Source organism: Martes martes, assembly GCF_963455335.1.
Source record: "Martes martes genome assembly, chromosome: 9".
Lineage (NCBI taxonomy): Eukaryota > Metazoa > Chordata > Mammalia > Carnivora > Mustelidae > Martes > Martes martes.
The window spans coordinates 60,977,186-60,997,933 of NC_137896.1; the positions used below are offsets into that span (position 1 = coordinate 60,977,186).

The following is a 20,748-nucleotide window of genomic DNA, read 5'->3' on the forward strand; positions in this document are numbered from 1 at the left end:
TCGGCTCAGGTCATGATCCCAGAGTCCTGGGATCGAGCCCCATGTCAGGCTCTCTGCTCAGCGGGGAGCCTGCTTCCCTTTCTCTCTCTCTGCCTGCCTCTCTGCCTACTTGTGATCTCTCTCTGTGCAATAAATAAATAAAATCTTAAAAAAAAAAAATCCGTAAGAGTTAGCCTACCACCCTGCTAGGAAGGGATGACATCAGATTTTTAGTCTGATCTAACGCTAGGGGATCTGTGCAGTGCTGTGATAAGGATGCTGAGGGTGCTTCCCAGGGTTGGTGGGAGAGAATGCAGAGATCGATTAACAATGTCTGCCATGAGCACAGACAGGGAGAGGAGAAGCATATAACATACTGTCATCCCTGATTCAGAGGCTGCCTGCTAGTGCTTCGGTACTTTCCCACTGAAAGTGGCCCCCATATAAGCCAGCCACAGCCAGCACCCAGCCCTGAGGCCTCGCCATGTTACCACTTTGAAGTTCTGAGTTGCTTTTGTCTCCACAGTGCGTAGGACCTCCCGGAGCTCTCTCATCCCTTTCACAATGTTCCTAAGGGAAAGACAGCAAAATCAGGGTCATTCCCAGCCTAGTTCCCACAGACATCATCATCAAACCTGCAGATACAAGCAGGAGCCCGCCCATTTGAGTTTTACTTGAGAACACTCAACTAGAATGAAAGGTCAGAGCTATGACATTAGGATCCTAGAAGCCCGGGACATTGTTGATCAAAGAACAGGAAGGATCCCTCTCCCCCACAGCCCTCTAGAACCCTGGTTTCCAGTTCACTACCAGAAGGAGATCAGGATTGAGTATTTCAAACAAGACGTCATTTGCCCTAAAACCCTTGACTGGTGTCAGACGTTCTGACTTGAATCAGCCTCAAATTCTCCATCTTCACCCAGTATACCTGGCCAATGCTAGAGTCCATCCATATCTCTCAGTCCCTGTCACCAGGACCCTAGACCAGCCTGCATCATCGGGGGCCTAGATTACCACAAGGGCCAGTCTCGACTCCCCCCAACCCCTGCCAGCCCTCTGGGCCCTGAAATAATTTGCAAGCTTTTTAAAGTATGACCCAGAATAAAAAATACATTTTAAGTTGTAATACAGCACACACACACCTTCCTTACATAAAATGGAAGCAAGTTTCTTGACCTACTACTTAGCTCTACTGTGTGCAGTCCCCTCTGGTACTTCCAATTTGACGTCTTGCTCTGTTCCTCTTTTTTAAAATGCTGGTTGCAGCCACTAAACAGATCTTGCAGCCCACTAGTGGAGTATGGCCTGCAGTCTGAAATACTGCTCCATGGCCCCTGGAGGGGTCTGTATGCCCAATATGCAAACATCGTCTACCATCGCCTGCCCTCCACCCTCCCTCCCCCTGCCCCAGCCAAGGCTGGCCCCTTTGTCAGCATCCCCAGGGCTCAGAGAATCCAGCCTAGGCCTTCATCTTGGCATCGTAGGACTGGCGGGTCTGCCCCTCGCCTCTCACCTATCTCGTCTCCTGTCACTCAGGTCCTTTTTGAACAACCCACCATATGACCTATGTCAAGTCTTGGCACAGACTCTCCCCACTGCCTTAAACAGCCGTTCTGCACTCGACCTCAGAAAGCCTTTCCAATAACACTTCCTCCTTGCAGCCTTCCCAGACCCCTCCCCACACTCACCCCTCTGGCCTGCGTCCCTCTTGCACCCTGTTAATTCTTCTTTCAAAGCATGACCTTGTGTGGTCATTTTCCACTTACGGGCCAACCCATCGTGCACTGTGCACTCGGAGGGCACAGTGTCTTGCTGTGCCCTCACAGGGCTCCTGTCTTGCTCCCGAAGCTCAGCACCAGCACAGCTACTGGTACACAGGTGCTCAGCAAATATTTGGGCCCTGCCCTTCTCCTTTGCTCTGGGAGTTCCCTGGATCACAGCTCATAGCAGAGAGCAGAGGCTGCCAGGTCAGGAAATTCAGAAATGGAAGACCACAGAGAGGTGAAAAGCCAAAGGTGGCAGCCAGGAAAGCTCCAGGTGCCCCTCCTGCATCTTTCATGCACAGAAGAGATTCCTGGGAGCTCTGGGGTCTGGAGCCATGAAAGGACAAACAGGCAGACCAAGTCCCTGCCTTCTGGGAACTTCTGGTTTCAGAGAAGAAACCAAAGATGTGCCAACTACGAACATTATAAATACAGACCCTCATCGCAGGGCTGAGGATGGAGACAAAGACCCTAGGGACAGAGTCAGAGTCACAGTGACTTTCCCAGTCTGTCCAGAGCTTCGGAAGAACCAGGAGGGGCTCACAGGCCAGGGAACCACAAGTGCCCTGGGTGACAATTCAAGTTTGGGTGCTGCCATGGCACAAAGTAGACAACGGTCACCTCCGTGGGCTGTACACGGTGTCCTCCTCCAACAAACCAGGCCTTCAGAGTGGACAGCATCTCCCAGACTTGTCATCTGCATCCCATGGTCACAAGTTCTGCTCCTAGCTGCACACCACCAATGGTCTTACTTAGCCAACACTTTTCTTTACATCTTCTTTTTTACTTTCATAGACATATCTTAATCAAGAACACCTGGAATCATGGATTTGGTGTGCAAGTTTTTTTTCTTTCTTTGCCAGTAGAGATTAAATACAGAAGTACTTATAAAAGGTCAGTCTTTGTATCACTCAAAACCACCTCATGTATCACCAGTGGTACAGTTTGAGACACAAAAGATTAGACCACAGCTTCTCAAAGTGTGGTCCTTGGACCAGCAGCATCGGCATCCTGGAAACTTAATAACAATGCTAACTCTGACATACACAAACACCCCTCACTCCAGACCCACTGAATCAGAAACTCTGGGGTTAGCCCAGCAATCTGGGTTTTATCATGCTTTCAGGGGGTTACCGTGGACATTCAGTTTTGAAAACCATGGGTATGGGTGATGCTCGGTGTCTTCTGGTTCTCCTGTGCTACGAGGCCAGTTTCCAGAAGGGACCACCTGACACAGAAACTCCAGCTTTTCAGCCAAATCCTAAATCTGCAATCTTGAGAAAGTGTAGCAGCCACTCGGAGTCCTTGTCTCCCTGCCCGCAGGAAGAGGATTCCTCACTGGCTCATAGTGCTGTCAGGAAGGGGAACGTGTGCGCAGCCCAAACACACCCGGGCATGTGGGAAAGGCACCCTACATAGTAGTACTTTCCTTTCCCCTTTTACTTTAGGTCCTGAAGATCTTCTTAAAGTGTGCTTTAATTTGCCACATTATTTTGCCTGGAAGTCCAGGAGTGAATGAGTAGAGGGCAGAGAACCTGAGGGGCCTGAGGGGATCTCCCAGCCTTGTGTCCACCTGTCTCCTCCCACAAGCCCTGCCCCCACAGGGGACACACACACACAGGACTTCCCTGGGAGATATACCACACACAGGGACAGACTGGAAGTCCCCAGGAGCCCAAGTAGGAGGAGCCTGCAGCAGAGGCCCTCCAGTCCCACTGAGGTCTCTGCCTTAGAAAGGAACCCAGAGGGCTCCTGGGAGGTTCAGGTGACTGAGCCTGCCTCCAGCTCAGGTCATGATCCCGGAGTCCTGAGATCGTGTCCTGCATCAGGCTCCCGGCTCCTCAGAGAGTCTGCTTCTCCCTCTGACCTTCTCCCCCCGACTCATGCTCTCTCTCACTTTCTCTCTCAATAAATAAATAAATAAATAAGAAAAGAACCGAGAGTTGGACAGCTGGCCAGAGGTCGGGCCAGCTGAGAGGACAGCCCAGCACCAGCTGCCACCAGGAAAGAGCAACAAGACGGACTGCGTGGGCTTCCAGAAAAGAGAAGAAATGGCTGGCTCTGGGAAGTCTGCAGGAGAGTGATGCCCTGGCAGCTGGGCCAATGGCCACAGGCTGGGCCAAGGGGCTGGACCCTGGGGCTGCCCCAGAGCCTTAGGGCCCAGAGACAGCCCATGGCTCCCGGGACCGGTGGGTGATTTTCCACTCTGTGGGCTCCCTGCCAGCTTCCTCCCTGGCAGCCCGGCTCAGGCTGCTACCAGGAGCCCAGAGCCAAGAGGGACTACGGCCTCTTTCTCACACTCCAGCTCAAGGACTGTCCTCTCTCTGCCTTTAGTCTCTGCATCATCAGCATGAGGAGAGGGCGTCCAGACCACGCACTGACATCGCCTACGGGGTGCAGAGAAATGCAGACACCCAGGGACTATGCCTCCCCCGATATACACACACACACACACACACAATGAAGGATTCAGAACTGCATTTTCACAAGATCCCCTGTCCCCAAAGTTGTGTAATTTTACTATTTCCAAATCCATAAGGGATTCTGGCATCTAAATCAGCTCCCAGAAATCCTTTCGCAAAGCAAGTAATCACCCTCAGGCATCTTTTGGGTAAATCCCAATTTTTATGGAATGCCCATAAAGAGAAAAACCAACAGAGAGGCTCCGGTGGCCAAGGCTGTATGGGGAGAGATTTGGGCTCCCCGCTGGCCCAGACCTATTCTGAGATGTCGGGAACACCCTTTGCCTCAGTCTATGCCTCCGGGGAATGGGAAATCAGGTGGGGTTTCTCCCACCAGCCTGAGCGAAAGCTCCCAATGCCAGGTAGAGCTGGGGCTCTGCCCAGCCCCGTGAGAGGGCGGCTTGAAAGATCTCTTTGTTTTCGGTCTCTCATGCTGACCTTTCAGAGAAGAGCTGCCACTTTTAACAATATCTAAACAGGGCCTCAGACCAACCCTGGCCCAGAATGAGGCTGCATGTGGAGAAGCCAGGAAGCCATCGATCCCCCAACTCAAGTCAAGCCTGGCTGGCCGGGAACAGAAAGACAGAGATGTGCAGGCAGGGATGGGTCATCGACGGAGGCCTCCAGCTGGGAGACGCAAGGAGATGACAAGCCCCTCGCAGCCCCCTCATCAGCAGCAGGCAGTGGGCAGATTTTCTGAAGTAGTCTGTCTTCCTCAGTCTTCACAGCTTCCAGTGAGGCTGGTAAGGTAGGCTTTGTTCTCCCAGAAACCAGCACAATGCTTGGCACACAGGAGGCACTCAAGAGATCACTGTGGAATAAATAAACTCCCATTTTCCAAAGGGAAAATGAAAGTCCGGTAGACACCGGCCTTTCTAGGCCATTGCTTACCCAAGGAGAGAGGCGGGCTTACCACAGGCACCAAGGCTTCAGACTTCTCTCCCTTTAAACTAGAAAGATTCCCAAGAAAGACAATGCTTGTCTTTTGACCTGGCAGGGTTATACTTTTCCTTTCCTGGCTGCGTGAACTCTAGGGCTCCTGAAATTCAGCTAAGTGACTCATCTTTCCAAAGTACCTACTGTGCACCCAGTGTGTGGCTGGTCATCAGCCCTGTTGACAAGAGACATTCAACGAACACTTGTGGAATGAACAGAGAGACAGAATGAGGAAGTGAATAGCTCGTTCATAGCCCCACAGGTAAGGAACTCACAGTCTGTTAAATCAGCCACACTCCTGATTTATTCAGAGCTTAGCAAAGTGTTTTGCATCCAGTAGGTCCTCAACAAATATTGTTTTGTTTTGTTTTTTGGTCTGGTTTGATCTGACACAGAGAATAAGAAACTGCATGAAGTTTATCGTTGAATGGAGTCTAAAGAGACACTGGGGCAGGGGACCCCAGCCAGAAGTCCCAACTTCAGGGCTGGCACTAATGGCGTAGGAGAGGTTTCTGGTCAGGGACCCAGAAGAAGACAGCCAGCTAGCAGATCCCAACAGCTGGAGGGTTGAATCAGGAGACAAGGTCAGGTGAAGCTCAAACACTTATCAGGCTGTTCATTCCTGCCACAGACCCATAGCATCAGTTTCAAAAACTAAAGCTCTCCTCTTTGCCCCAAGTTCCAGAAAAAGCCAGAAAAATGCTTCCCTTGCAGGGCACTGAGGACATCAGATCTCAGGGCAAAGAGATCTTTCCTGCCCAGCGAGGCGCAGGACGGGTAGCGAGTACTAACAATAAATACAGGCTGTGCTTTAAGAGAGCCTGGGAGAGTGTGTCCTCTCCAATGGGCCTCAGAGGTCTCCCTGTGCCCCAAAGAGTGACACAGGTCACTAGGGGGCTCTCCGGGGCTTCCGTGTTGGAGTCTGGCCCCTGAATCCCCCTTAGTGCAGTCTGTCTCCTGCCCTCCCCCAGCACTGCAGACAGTGGGGGGCTGCTACAAGGCAAAATCGCAAAATCTGGAATCGGAGCTGATGAACACACCCCTCACAGGGTGGGGTGGGGGCAAACGCACAGGAGGCCGGGCCTTCTAAGCCCCTCCCCCACAGCCATCTGCAGCCCAGGCAGCTTTCACTGCCTCTCAACTAAGCATCTCGCTGGCGAGGTGAAGCATGTGGCAGTTGCACACCCACATACACGCACACATACCCACACCCCTCAGCGAGGGAGAGAGCTTTTATAAGGCTGAACACTCTGCCAAGCCCCAGGAAACTCCCTCAGAAAGCACACACACACTCCCTTCCTATTGTCTGGTTTTGGTACAGTGAGCACATATTGCTTTAGTAATTAAAAAAAAAAATTTTTTTTTAACGTGAACGAAACATCCAGCCCACCTGGTTCAGTACACATGGCTCAGGCTCCCTCTCAACACAGAGCCAAGAAGAGGCTCTGCAGGTCTAGGCAGAAGGAAGCGGGGAAACCATGCCAAAGAGCCTGGCCCCTTGCCCACTCTGGGGGAAGAAGCCTGCGGCTTATGTTCTTGTTTTGGGAGCTGCCTAGAGATTAGGGTCCTAGTGAGGTCAGGACCCCGGACAGGGACAGTCGACCTTCCTGCCATTGCATTGCCCTGGGCTTCCCTCGTGCCTCACCCCTGGAGGGGCTTCATGCAGAGAACCAAACCTTCCCCAAGGCGTGGGCTCCGGGCCCCGCCCCATTGTCCGCAGCCACCAGAACACATTAGAAAGGTGCCCTCTTCTGGCAGCTGGCGCCTGCGGAACTACCTGGAACAAAGCTCCCATCAGAGTCCACGGCTGCCCTCTGGTGGCAGCAAGGGGAATCGAACCGAGGGTCTCAGACCCCTGCCCTCTGGACGGGGCCTCTCTCAATTCATAACCGTCTTTCAGGTCCCATACTTTCAGTTCCAGGTCAGTTAGGAACCCTGTCATCAGCTACAGGGCAAGTGACACGAATGAACAATGGATCAATAGGGCAAGGCCTCTAGAGAAAAATGAGTGTTCCTCAAACCTACTAAGTCCAGAGGCGCCTGGGTGGCTCAGTGGGTTAAAGCCTCTGCCTTCAGCTCAGGTCATGATCTCAGGGTCCTGGGATTGAGCCCCACATCAAGCTCTCTGCTCAGCGGGGAGCCTGCTTCCTCCTCTCTCTCTCTGCCTGCCTCTCTGCTTACTTGTGATCTCTGCCTGTCAAATAAATAAATAAAATCTTTACAACAACAACAAAACAAACAAACAAAAAACCCTACTAAGTCTAAAATACTTAGGCCCAGGTTTAACCACAGCCCAGAATAAAAGAGCTATTGGAGGTCAAGCATCGCCTGCACTCCCGTTTTGTACGGTGGAGAACACTGCACCCTCTAATTCCTGTCATATCCTCACAAGGAGGGACAAAGCTGGACTCTGGGAGCAGGCACTGCTTGTGGCCATCTGTCCTCAGGAGTGGAGCACCCCCAGTCCACCCAGGGCCCACATGGAAATGGGCCCCAGCTCTGGGATTCTGCCCAGAAGCAGGTCCCACCACCTCCCCTTGCTCCCCCGGTCCCAAGGGAAGTCTTCTAACACTGAGAAGCTCCTGGTCCCCAAGAGCCCACTGTATCCCAGCAGCACCCCCACCTCCCTGCCTCCCTTCCCTCCCTAGCATCCAGCAATGTCTGATGGCTACAACTGGCTGCTTGACTGTCTGCTCCGTGCTGGGATGGAAGGTCTCTAAGGAGGGGAGTTCATCCTGTTCCCAGCTTCAACCCCCATGAGTCAGGTGGGGTGCCTGGTGCACGGTGGGTTCTCAGAGGCTACCTGTGAAATGAGCGCTTGGGCTGTTCTCTGGTATTTGTTCCTTAGTCCCTCCCCCTTACTGGGCTATGACCTCTCTTTACGTGGGCAAGGGTTTTATCACCTTCCCAAACACCCTAAGAACCCCAGGTGAGGTAGAGGGGATTTAACCAACAGGAAATGGCTCTGAAGCCCTTAAAAGGCTTTTCAGAGCTGCCCTGGAGGAGAAGACACAAAGTCAGACAGGGGAGTGCCACTGCAGCCCTGAACCTCTGCTTCTCACACCTCAAGCTAAGGCAGTGGTTCTCAGCTGGGGGTGATTTCGCCCTCTACCACCCGAGACATTTATCAGCGTCTGGCCACATTTTTGGTTGTCACACTTGGGGCAGGAAGAGCTCCTGGCATCTAGTGGGCGGAGGCCAGGGATGTTGCTAAAGCCTACGACGTCCTGGTAACTGGATCACAATGTTAACAGGTCGGTACCTGAGAAACCTGGATTGAGGTGCCCTTTTTTTTAACTTCCTAACAATAACAGATATATATATATAAAACCACTGGAACTGGTGATTCACCTAGGAAGATGGAACTCTGACCTGAAGACCATAATGAGTAATTACGAGAGCCCACACCACCGTGGCGGGTGGTAGGCAAGGCCCGGGACTGTGGGGGCATAGACCCTGCTTAGCTCCAGGCTTGCTGGCTCTGGGCAAGTTATTCCCCCTCTCCTTTCTTCAGGAAGCGGGGACATTAGTAGTTCTTCATGGGACTCTGCATGGCAGGCAGTGAGTATTCAACAAGCATTAGCTACTGTTAAGAGAAAAGGAGGAAAGAAATTATTTAAAGTCCAGCCGGGCACAAGGGGCCACAACCCCTGCTTTAAAAATATCTTTCACATTCCCGGGCCACCTCTGGGCTGGACGTGGGCACAGGAAACGGACGAAGGGGCTGAGTTGTTGCCACATGTCCTGGGGACTGCTGCTCAACGCTCAAGCTTTCAAATGTTTGGGCTGTTTGCTTGGAAAGAAATGATTCAGTTTCCATTGCTCTTTATTTGGGAGGCACAGCGGGGTGGTGGGAGGGGAGAAGAGTCAGCATCCTGTCTTTCAGGATGAAAATCTGTGCTTCAGAAGGAAGGAGGAAGCAGGGTGGTGAGCAGAGCGGGTGGTGAGCAGAGCGACCGGACCAGAACAGTAACTGGAACTACTAGGGTTCTCCTAGAGAAGTGAGGGTTGGTTAATGCTCTGTCCACTGCTGGCAGAACCACACACACACACACACACACACACACACACACACACACACAGCCAGAGCGGGCAGAACACAGACAGGGAGGAAGAGGCCCACTGGGGAGGGGTGGGACCAGCTTCGGGAAGAGGAGCCACCCACTGTGAATGGTGACTCAGGGTCCCAGAGGAGCGGAGAGAGCCCTGAGTCAGCGTAGCCATGATCAGTCCAACCACCACCAGGGCCCTGTCCTTCCCCCACACACCCCCACCCCACCCCACTGGAAACTCTACAGGTTTCGAGGCTACTCAGAACCAAAGCTGGATCCCAGTGGGTGAGGCAGGGCAAGTTACTGTACCTTGTTGAGGCTCTGTCCCCTCTCGAGTGACCTGGGGTCACCAGACTCCCTTCACAGGACACTGTCCCCTCTAAGCACATGCACACAGCGGGAGCTTGATAACTGCCCTCCTTCCCCCACCCCACCCCCCGGCTGTCCTTGACGGTCACCTTAACCTTGAAACACCTGCAGCAAGTGTGGTGTGGGGAAGGGGAGCGGGCAGCCCTGAGGGAACTGCAGTGGAGAGGGGATTCACAGCAACACCCCCTGCGGTCTAATGGTACTCAAGGTTCTGTTCATTCCTGCCTCTCCTTGGACCCTCACCCCCGCCCTGGATACAGGACAAACAGAAGCCCCCTGCTCGAGGAGGCAGAGCGGGGGGGGGGGGCAGGGGGGAAGAAGAGGAACCCTCCCAGGGTTGCTGGGGGGGTCTCACGCTCCTGGGGCCGGCCTTGGCGACATCCAGATGGCCAGGGCACCCCCCAAACTCTTCAAACCAGAAGCAGAGGCCAGACCTACCAAGCCCGGAGCACATTTGGAGCAAAGACACAGGAGGCAGGAGCACAGGAGCAGAGCCCCCGGAGGCAGGAGCAGGGGCTCATTACCCGCCACTTCCTGCTGCGGGCAGAGCAGCCTCCCGGGCAGGAACGCAGGCTGGGTCCTGCATGCGTAATCCTGGCTCTGCCCAGGACAGGCCACTTATATTCTCTGTGCCTCTACTCCCCCAACCCCCCACCCCCTACCAGAGGGCTGCCAGGACAACCAAATACACGCGAGGCGAAGTGCCAGCAAGGGCCTCCCACAGACGCAGCACGGATCGCACGATGAATGTTTGTTAAACGCCAGACTGAAGGGCACGGGAATCCCGAAGATCGACTCCTAGGGGTACCACACAGAAGAGCACTTCTACCCTTCATGCCTACAGGAGGCCTTGGGAGGGACGGCCTCTTAAACACACAGCAGGCATCACTCAGCACACGTTTCTGTAAAGGCCCGGGGAGTCCGCATTTCAGGATCTGCTACCCACTGCACTCCGGGTGAGAGACAGTATGTCAACGGCACTGTGGCTGTGTTCCAGTAAAACTTCACTGGCAAAAACGGGCAGCGGCAGACCATGCCGCAAAGGTTCTACAGAGGGGGCATCTCGTCACATCTCCCCTCACCCCCGAGAGCAGCACCTGCAGACCCAAGGGTGCCCACCGCCCCCTAGCCAGGGCGGGGGGGGGGGGGGCGGGCCAGGGGCAGGGGCGGGGGCTGCCTGCAGCTAGGGGAAAGGAGCCAAGCGGCAGCTGCCTGGGGAGCAAAAACAGGAACCGGCCCACCAGACCGCTGTGTCTCCAAAACCGAAGCTCAGCAACCAAAATAGGAAAGAAAGAGCACAGACAGTGGAAGTAGAATGGAGGCAGTGTGCTTCCCAGGGTCCCCGGCATGTCCTCCGGTCCTGCACCTTCCCAGCCACAGGGTGGGCTGAGGAGCCCAGGGCTCTGGGCCAGCCCCACCCTCAGAGGACAAGCCGCCTGGGCTCTCTGGGCCTCCTGGTCCACGTGTCCCAAACAGAGACACAACTGCCTCCCTGCCCTGACACTAGAAACACTGAAACTACAAACACAAAAGGTGTCCAAGCCTGGGCCAGCAGCTTAGCCAGCTGTGGACTGCCACGAAAAATAAGACAAATAAATGATAACAATGCCTCCAACTTTCTAAGCAGCTGAGATAGATCAGGAGCTCTGGGGGGTATTCTCACCTGAGAGCTGGGTGACAGCCTGTCCTGGTGGGGATGCTTCTACCCTGTTCTTACCACTCAGAAGACAGGGAATCAAGGAGTATCCCCTTGTCTAACAGTGAGGGGAGAATGGAGACAGAGAAGGGACACACAGGCCTCCTCCAGGCCAGGGGTCCAGCTGGGGCAGGACTGTCCCCCTCCCCAGGTGTGTTCCTCTGCCTACCTCAACCTGACAAGACGGGAACACACCAGCCCCCACTAATCCTCTGGAGAGAGCACACACCACACACACCCAGATCAGAGAGGCCAGATGTAACATGACGAGTGTCAGAAGCACCCCGGCCCCAAGAGAAACGTCCAGGTCCCACTCAGCTGCCAGCAACCTACCCCTTCTTCAGGTTTGTCACATAAGCGCTCTGGAGGGCGGCTTCCAGGAAGTAGGTGAGCTCATAGTCGACTGGGTGAGAGCCTTTCAGATGCCGTGATGTGGTGTTACTTGTGATCTGGGAAGGGAACACAGAGAGAGCCACTGTCTCAGAGTTCTCCATCAGAGGGGCTGGGGTGAAAGTCAGCCCTGGCGGATACGGTGGCCCCATCACCAGACTACATCCCTAGACACCTCAGAGGCATGCCCTGTGCCATTCTCAGACCAAACGCAACCTAACTGGTTTTCGTTTAACATATGTCTGAAACACTCTCCTCATCCAAATGCTGATGCCCACAACAGCCCTGCAAAGCTGGTTTTGTCTGCATTTCATAATGTGGAAACTGAGGCTCAGAATGTGGTTGAGGTCACAAAGCCAGCGCACACCTAGACCTCGAACTTCAGTCTGGTCACTTACAGGCTCAGGCTACTTCTACGACTTCTTGGTTTACTCATTCAATAAACCCTTGAAGGCCTACCATATACCAAGTGCTGATCCTGTCATGTAACCACGGAATGTCAGGTTCCAGGTTCTAGGAAAACCTGAGCAGCAGTTGCATTATTAACTGAATAGTCCTCAAGCCTCAGCTCTAAGAGAGTCACCCAGTTCCATAGAGATAGGCCTGCCTGCCCCATGCCACCTCCCTTCCCTGATCCAAGAAACAAGTCAATGAGCCATCCACCTTACCTTTAAGAGAGGTTCTTAAGTTCCTTGGAGTTTGGAGTTGGGTCTTAGGAGGAACACACAGCATTTCTGAGAATGCACAGGGTTTCACGGCCTGCCCTCCCCTGACCCGAGATAAGTAGCTCCAGGGCCCATTTGTCTGCCCACTGCCACAGGGCCCTGATTGCAACCCTGCACACCATCACAGCCCATCATCGCAACACCTGACTGAATGGGAGATGACCTATTCCACAGAAGTTTTCTCCAAACCATATGCAATTCCAGTGGGAAGGGCTCCTAAAACACTGCTGTCTAGCTGGCATCCACGTGACCTTGGCAGAGGTCAACTCAAGCACGCCAAGCCTCCCGGCCGACTTCTCCCAGAGAATGCAGCTTGAGTACTGTTTTCCCCGCGTCCCCCAGTCACTTCTCCCTTCCTCTAAAATCCAACCAAGCAGAGGGACACTAGGGTAGTGACACTCAACAGGGATGTGATTTTACCCTCCAGGGACATTTGGCATATCTGGAGACATTTTTGGTGACCATCCCGTTTTGGCAGTTGTCATCTATAGAGGCTGGGGATACTGCCAAATATTTTATAACACCCTGGGCAGCCCCACATGGCAAAGACTGGTCTGGTCCCGATGTCAAGAATGCTGGGGCTGAGAAAGCCCGCTGTGGGGGAATTCGTCCCGGCCCAAGGATGACTCCTCCACAAGGGTCTGTCACAAGACAGGTGCTGGGTTGACATTCTGGCACCTGCCAAAGCAGGTGAGGCTCAAATGTCTCCGGGCACTGACTCTCAGCTCCCGAGCACCTCCTCCTCCAGGACACCAACCCTGGGCCCCATTAGCCTGCCTTCTAGCCCCTATTAACCATCTACTGAACAGAATGCCTAGGCACCACCCCCGAATTCTCCCCGACAAGAGATCAGAGCCACACTCCCAGGGTTCCAGTCCTGCCAAAGCCCCTTAGCAGCTCTCTGAACTCCGGGAAGCTGCTAAACGCTTCCCCAAGTCTGAGTTTCTCACTCGGGAAACAGGAACGACAGGGCCCCTCCCAGCCAGAGGGTGTGAGGCCGAGTTCAAGAATGGCTGTGGACTGCCCAACACAAAAGCAGGAACTCAGGGACCATTTGCAGTATCTTTGTGAAACAGAGCTGTCTATCCTCCTCCCATTAAACCAAGAGCTCCCCAGAAGGGAAGAACCGGGGTCACATCACAGCATACTGCTCACGCCACAAGTGCTCCCACAAACAGTTCGTACTGGCCTCCCACAAGGGGGAGTGGGGACAAGGGGAGGCTGACGACTCCCAGACCCCCACCGACTGGCTTCTGCTGGTCTCTGAAAAGCTCTAACCATGGGCTGCAAGGCCTCCCCTTCCCGAGGGGATTGAGCAGGGAGCTTCCCAGCCACCTGAGTGCAGGGAAGGATGCCTGATTTCAAGGACCAGGGGACTGCACCTGTACTGTGGTGAGCAAATGGTTTCATCTCTCTAAACCTCATCCACTTGGGACGCCCAGGGGACTCCATCAGTTAAGCGTCTGCCTTTGGCTCAGGTCATGATCCCAGGGTCCTGGGATCGAGTCCCGAATCGGGTTTCCTGCTCAGTGGGGAGTCTGCTTCTCCCTCTGCTCTCTTCCTATGCTCTCTCTTGCTATCTGTCTCCCTGTCAGATAAATTAAAAATCTTAAAAAAAAAACAAACTTCATCTTCTAGATGGGGATAAATACAATACCTACTTCACAGAGCTGTGGTGAGGGTTATATAAGTTTAACAGGTGCAGATAGGCTGTCACATTTGGGCGTCTGAGTCGAGCTCGCCAAGGAGGCTCTGGGCCCCCTGGTGCAGGCTCCTTTATTCAATCTATTTCCCGGAAGCGAAGGGTCTCGTTCTGACGGAATAGGTCTACCGTGATGAGCTTTCCAACCACTGAGGCAGAGGGGCACCAGAGTGGGAGAAGGTGCCTTTCTCCAAAGCACACAAGGGCCACCCACGGGCTTAGTGGGGGCCTGCTGTGACAGGCGCTCCATGGAGGCAGCCGGAAGCAGAGCGCCGTGGTCCAAGCTCACCTTCTCCAACTCCTGCAGGAACACCTGAGCAATCCAGGAGGCCCTCTCGAAGCAGGTGATCACCTCCTCTTCCCTCTCGGTCAGGCGGTGGCGGGAAGCGATGGAGTTGGGCAGGCGTTCCAGGGAGAGGCCTGCGGGAGGAGGACGGCACATCAGACCTGCCCTGCCCCCGCCGCCCACCCGTCCCCCACCCCAGGCCCTGCCCACGGGCCCTATCCACGGGCCCGAGGGTGAGCTCACCCCCGGAAACCCAGGCTCAGGAGCAGCCAGTGGGGGGCAAGGTCCACGGCAGGGAAGGAGGAGGCTAAAGCGGTGGTACTGGCAGTGGCTGGGGTCAAGCTGCGGGCTGACGGCGGGCACCCCCAAACCCGGCACAGGGAACCACACCGTGGCACCCCCATGTCCAACTGCTGCCTTCCAGGCCAGCTCCTGCAGGAACCATTCCTGACCCTCCTCCCAAGGCGCTGGACAGAGACACCCACTCCCCTGCACTCAGCATCTCTATGCTGCACTGCAGATGCTGACATCCAGCTCTTCTCCCCGCACTGCCCCCACTCCCCCGCCCACTGAAAGCAAATCGTGAGCCTTTCTGCACCACCACTGCGGTCCCTAGTATCTGCACACGACAGAGGCTGGAGCCAGGCCGCACTGCACAGTGGCACTGTGGCACCCTGCCACAGAACCAGTTTCAACCTCGTCTAAGTTATCCACGCGCGGGTCGACCTGCAGGAAGCGGACAGCTGCTGCCTTTGCCCTCCAGGAACCCACTTCCATTCTCCAGCCCCAACACCTCGCATTCCCCGTGAGGGGCCCTCCTGCAACGTCTGAGCGCAAGGACCCCACTCCAGCTCCCGGGCAGACCCATCACCAGGGCCACAGGGACTGGCTAAGGATGAGCACGGGGCCCAGAAGTGTACTCTTCCCACTGGGGCTGGGAAGCTGGGAGGAGGGCAGCCTGTGAATGTTAGGGAAAACCTGCCTTAAAATAAGGCTACATAACGTGAATACAGTTCACATGACTGAGCCGTACACTGGCACACGGTTACAAAGTTTTGTTATTTATTGTTTTTTACCACAATTAATTTTTAAAAATAAAAAAAAGTAAAATCATTGCTCTAAAGCAAAAACAAAACAAACAAACAAAAAAACACAAAACAGAACACTCCCCCCAAACAAGAACAAAACGCACCAAAGAAAGGGTCAAAAGCCAAGAAGGCACTATTATGCTCATGAGCAGAGAGTGCCATAAAAGAAAACAACTATATTTGCATCTGTTTTGGATTCTTTTAAGGCCAGAAAAAGACTGAATAAATTCATAGTCATGGAAAAAAAAAAATCTAGAGTCAAGATGAGACCAGACTGAAGAGGGCAGATCCCTAACGACATTGTCTGAGTACCTGTCCGAGGCTCTACCCCCTGAAACGTCCCTGTACGTGAGCCCGTAACACCCCACCCCATTTTGGGTCAAGTCAGTCTCACCTATGTTTCCATCACATGTGACTAACGCACAGCCCTGACTAGAGAGTGCTATCCTGGACTGGTGCTTCCTCAAGGGCAAAAGCCTGCTCTCTTACCTTCGTGTCCCCCACGGTACGTCACACGCGACAGGAGGAACAGTTCTCAGGAGGAACCCACTGGAGGGGATGTAGGGATAGAACCCCAGCTCTCTCCTGCCCCACGCCCCAACAGCCAACTGATGACGGTGCCCTCGACACTTCCCGTCCCCTTCTCTGCCTCCCTCGTTTCAGGCTTTACCTCCCAAGTGGACAGCCGCAGCAGCCTCCCTGCCTCCACTCTTGTTCTAGCGCGTCCTGCACCCTGCTCCCAGGGCGATGCTTCTAGGACACCACCGCTTCAACCTTCAGGGTCCCCAGTGCCGCAGGGTGACGTCCAGACTCCTGGTGCTCCACACCAGCCCCTCCAGGATTCCATCCCTGTCACCGGGCCATCCTTGGCACTCACCATGTGCTACAGGCTGAATGTTTGTGCCCCAGCCCCCAGTCCCTATGTGGAAAACTTAGTGTCCAAAGTCATGGTATGAGAGGCAGGGGTCTGTCTGTGGGAGGTGATGAAAGGGATTCATAGCCTTATAAAAGAGACCCCAGAGAGTGGCCTCACCCCTTCTGCCATGTGATGACAGCTGACTTGCAGACAGCAAGTCTGCAGCCAGCAGACTGCAACCCGAAAGAGGGTCCTCCCCATAACCCAAGCACGCTGGTGCCCTGATCTCAGACTTACAGCCTCCAGAGCTGTGAGAATTAAACGTGTGTTGTGTATGAGCCGCCTAGTCTGTATTCTGTTAGAGCAGCCCCAGCTATGACACCACGGCTGCCGCAGACACACCCAACCTCCTGTTTCCGACTGCTGACCTTGTTCAAGGTTGTTCCTCCTGCCTGGAATGCATCCCCCACCCCTGCACCTAACCCCCCAAGTCCACCCCAAATTACCACTTACCTTCTGCCCCTCCTAATATACCCTGGTATGACCAACCATTCCCTCCCGGGGCCCCTGTCTTTGACTGACAGACTCCTGTCCCACCATTTCTTATGCTTATTTCTTCGCAGGCGCTCCCAGGCTGCACGCATTTCAAGGCACAACCATCTCACACTCATCTTTCCACCAACTGGTGCACAGTGGGCATTCAGCCAGCACTGGCCAGCTGGCAGAATACCGGGCAAGCCTGACCCTGCCAGACAAAGTACAAAGTACCCAGCAGCAAATACAAGGTAAGGAATTCTCGTTTTTCTTGGCAAGATCCCAACTCACATGGATTTAGTGACCTTGCCCTCTGCCAGACTGTGGCGTGAACGGATGCAAAGGTTGGGGTGACTCGGCCAGGCGAAGGCAGGCACAGAACGTGAAGGCGCTGGCTCAACACAAAGACTCAGTGACCAGGTTAACTGAGTATCACCATGCCTCCTGCCACATGACTCACGACCAGGAGGGCAAAGCTCCTCGTTCACGAGCGCTAAACGAGGCGGAGGGAAAAGTGGGAGTCCTGGAGGAGATGCAGAAAGAAGGCAGAAGGCAGGCACCACGGCTCACAGCTGGTGTCGGCCCTGCCCCCTCCCCAGCTGCAGGGCCTGTCCACCCTGCAGGAAGGTGGGACACACCAACTGTTCAGGGGCCTTGCCTGGGAGACCAACACATACGGCAGGAGGATGCAGATATTCCAGAAGCCCTACGGTGGATCTGTTTCAACATGGTCATTCTGTGGCTTCCCAGAGAGACACGCCGCTGGCTGGGCTCCTCCCTCCCCCACAGCTGGGTACAGACCTGGGAAGGAGGATGGCAGCTGCCTGGCCGGCCAGGCTGCCTCCAGCGGGCTGGCCACTGCAAAGTGCTGAACTAAGGGACATCTTCCTGACGGGCATCACTGGCTATCACTTTATTTGTTCCCTCCGCACTCAGCAGGGGCCTCTCCGCCATGCTTCGCTGGAAATTCTCAGTCCCATCCTCCTGGAACACTCACTGCGAAACCTCTCCTCTCTGAAGCCTTCTTACGCCTCCTGACCTCAGAACCAGCAGCATGTTGTCCCTGCCTCTCCTTTGCGTATGCCTTTTTACCACCCTGGAACCATTCCTCTCTGCCCATTTGTGATTGCTCTTGGCACCCAGTGAGAGCAGGGCCTGGTGACTGGTGAGTGGGTGAAGGCACCCATTCACTTACTTGGAGGAGAGAGCCCACGGGCTTTCTCCTGCTCCACTTAGAAAATGGTTTTTGCTGAATTCATAAACAAACTGTGGCATATGTATACAACGGAACACCACTCAGACATAAACTAAAGGACAAACTCTTGATATACATACAACATGGATCAATCTCCAAGAAATCAGGTTGCGCAGAAGATGCCAGATATCGAAAAAGTCCATGTGTGTTCAAGAAAGGGCAAAATTATAATCTGTAGTAATAGAAACCAACCAATCACCAGTCATTGCTGGGGGCACTGAGGCTGGGGGTAGAAAGAGAACTGGAAAAGGGCCTGTGGGAAACTTCTGGGGTGATGGCAATGTTCTTTGTCTTTACTGGGGTACTGGTTACCTGGGTAATTACACCTGTCCAACTCACCAAATTATATACCTAAGATCAGCGTACCTCGATGAAAATTTATCAAAAATAATGGATAGGATGCCTTCTCCGAAGGAAGCAGTTGTGAGAACAGAGAACGAAAAGACTTAACTACGAGAGCTATGGTCACTAAGGTGGTCCCCTGTGAAATGATCTCCAATATACACGAGACCAAACAGCTTCCTGGAGCTGGCAATGGCTTTTCCTAATGAGGGTCACAGCCTAATCATCCAGTTTTGCCCATAAAAAGGAGCTTCTTGACCTTACATTTGCTTTTTTCACTCCCACGAAGGTCCATTTTCCTATCCACAAATATCTGATGGGAAACCCACAAGGGGACTCCAGGCCTTTGGTTGATCCCTTCACCCTCTGCCCCCGAGCCTTTCCACACAGGTGGCCAAACCACAACACTAGATCCCAGACAAGATGTGCCGTTTCTGAGCCGAGCGCCCAAAGGACCCTGGTGGTTGTCACACAGCCCTGTGAGTGGCAGGAAGCCAGGAGCTGCCAGGAATCCCAGGGCACTGCCTCTCAAGTCCCACTGGCAAAGGGGCCTTTCTGTGAAAACACTCAGCTCTACAAGCCAAGGGAGGGCCCCTTTCAAGAAGAGTGCTTGCTTTTACGTTAAGTCGTTAAGTCGGGACTCTTGGTTTGGAGGCAAGCTGATCTGGTTTAGCCCTGGGCTCAACACCCAGGCTGGTCCCCGCCTCTTCAGGCTAAGATGACTCATTACATCCCAGATGGGCGTCTTTCCAAGAAGCTCCGCCCTTGGAGCCCTGGGCCCTAGATGCAGAGGTGGAGAGCACAACATTTCCTCTGCAATGGAACTTTCCAGTTGGGTGGACCCCTCCCTCCCTCCTATCCAGTTGGTCCAAGGGCACAAGGCACCCACAGAAGGCTAAGCCCAGAGTTAGGTACCTGGGTGGCGGGGAGGGAGAGGAAGAAAGGCAAGTGATTGCTTCAGCCCTCAGGGAGGAAGCCTCATGGCAGGTAAGGAAAAACCCTTAAAAATCATACTCAGAAGCGGGCCATTGTGGGAATGCAAAATGGTACCGCCGCTGTGGCAAACAGTGACAGTTCCTCAAAAAATTACAAACAGAATTACCTTATGAACCCAGCAATTCCGCGTCTGGGTTTAGATCCAAAAGAACCGAAAGGAGTGTCTCAAAGAGGTATTTGTAAACCCATGTTCACGGCAGCATTAGTCACAACAGGCTAAAGGCAGAAACATCCCAAGAATCCACTGATGGGATGGATGGATAAAGAAAATGGGATACGTGTGTACAATGGACTATCACTGAGCCTTCAAAAAGACATAGCGTATGCCACATACATAAACCTTAAGGCCATTATGCTAAGTGAAATAGGCCAGTCACCAAAAGATAATAGTATATGAGTCTACTTTCCTGGGGAACCTAAAGGAGCCACTTCATGGAGACAGAAAGGAGAAGAGAAGTTGTCAGGGGCTGCCCGTAAGGGCAAATGAGGCAATGTTCGGTGCGTACAGAGCTGGGGTTTTGCAACATAAAGAGTTCTGGAGATTGGCTGCACAACGTGAATGTCTGTAACACCACTGAGTTGTATGTCCGCTCAGACGTGGTCCTGATCGCGAATTTTATGTTTCGTGTATTTGACCACAGTTAAAAATAAAATCTTTAAAAAGTAATTAAGATGCTTAATTTATGTTATAGCTATTTTACCAATGTTTTAACCTACAGTGTTAACCTACAGGGTTCTATTAGTTTCAGGTGTACGATAGAGTGATTCAACACTCCCATGCATCACCCAGTGCTCATCAAGACAAACACACTCCTTACTCCCCCCTCACCTATTTCCCCCAACCCTCCCACCCTCTCCTCTCCCGTAACCATCAGTTTGTTCTCTATAGTTAAGAGTCTGTTTCTTGGTTTGTCTCTCCCTTTTCCCCCCCTTTTCTCATTCTTTTTTGTTTTTTAAATTCCATGTATGAGTGCAAGCATACTGCACTGGACTGATTTATTTTGCTTGGCATCATGTTCTAGCTCTACCTATGTTGTTGCAAATAGCAAGATTTCATTCTTTTTTATGCTGACATCCCATTGTACCTGTTTACCACGTCTTCTTTAGCCGTTCATCAATCAGTGCGCACTTGGGCTTCTCCATATCTTGGCTATTGTAAATAAACCTGTTATAAATATAGGGGTGCCTATATCTTTGAATTAGTGTTTTTGTATCTTCTGCGTAAACACCCAGTAGTGCAGTTACTGGATCACAGGGTAATTCTGTTTTTAACTTTTAACCTCCATACTGTTTTCCACACTGTTTTTCCATCAGTGT

At 53.2% G+C, this 20,748-nt stretch overlaps 1 protein-coding gene across 3 annotated transcripts in view; it reads right to left on the reverse strand.

Annotated features, from left to right (window-relative positions):
• TTC7A (tetratricopeptide repeat domain 7A) overlaps positions 1-20,748 on the reverse strand; it is a 114,171-nt gene that overhangs the window by 69,431 nt on the left and 23,992 nt on the right. For all 3 annotated transcript variants that reach the window (XM_080812715.1, XM_080812714.1, XM_080812716.1), the window contains exons 4-6: positions 14,364-14,494; positions 11,591-11,706; positions 471-549 (exon numbers count right to left, since the gene is read on the reverse strand). In XM_080812715.1, coding sequence (XP_080668841.1) covers positions 471-549; positions 11,591-11,706; positions 14,364-14,494 — 326 coding nt within the window. The remainder of the gene's footprint in view (positions 1-470; positions 550-11,590; positions 11,707-14,363; positions 14,495-20,748) is intronic.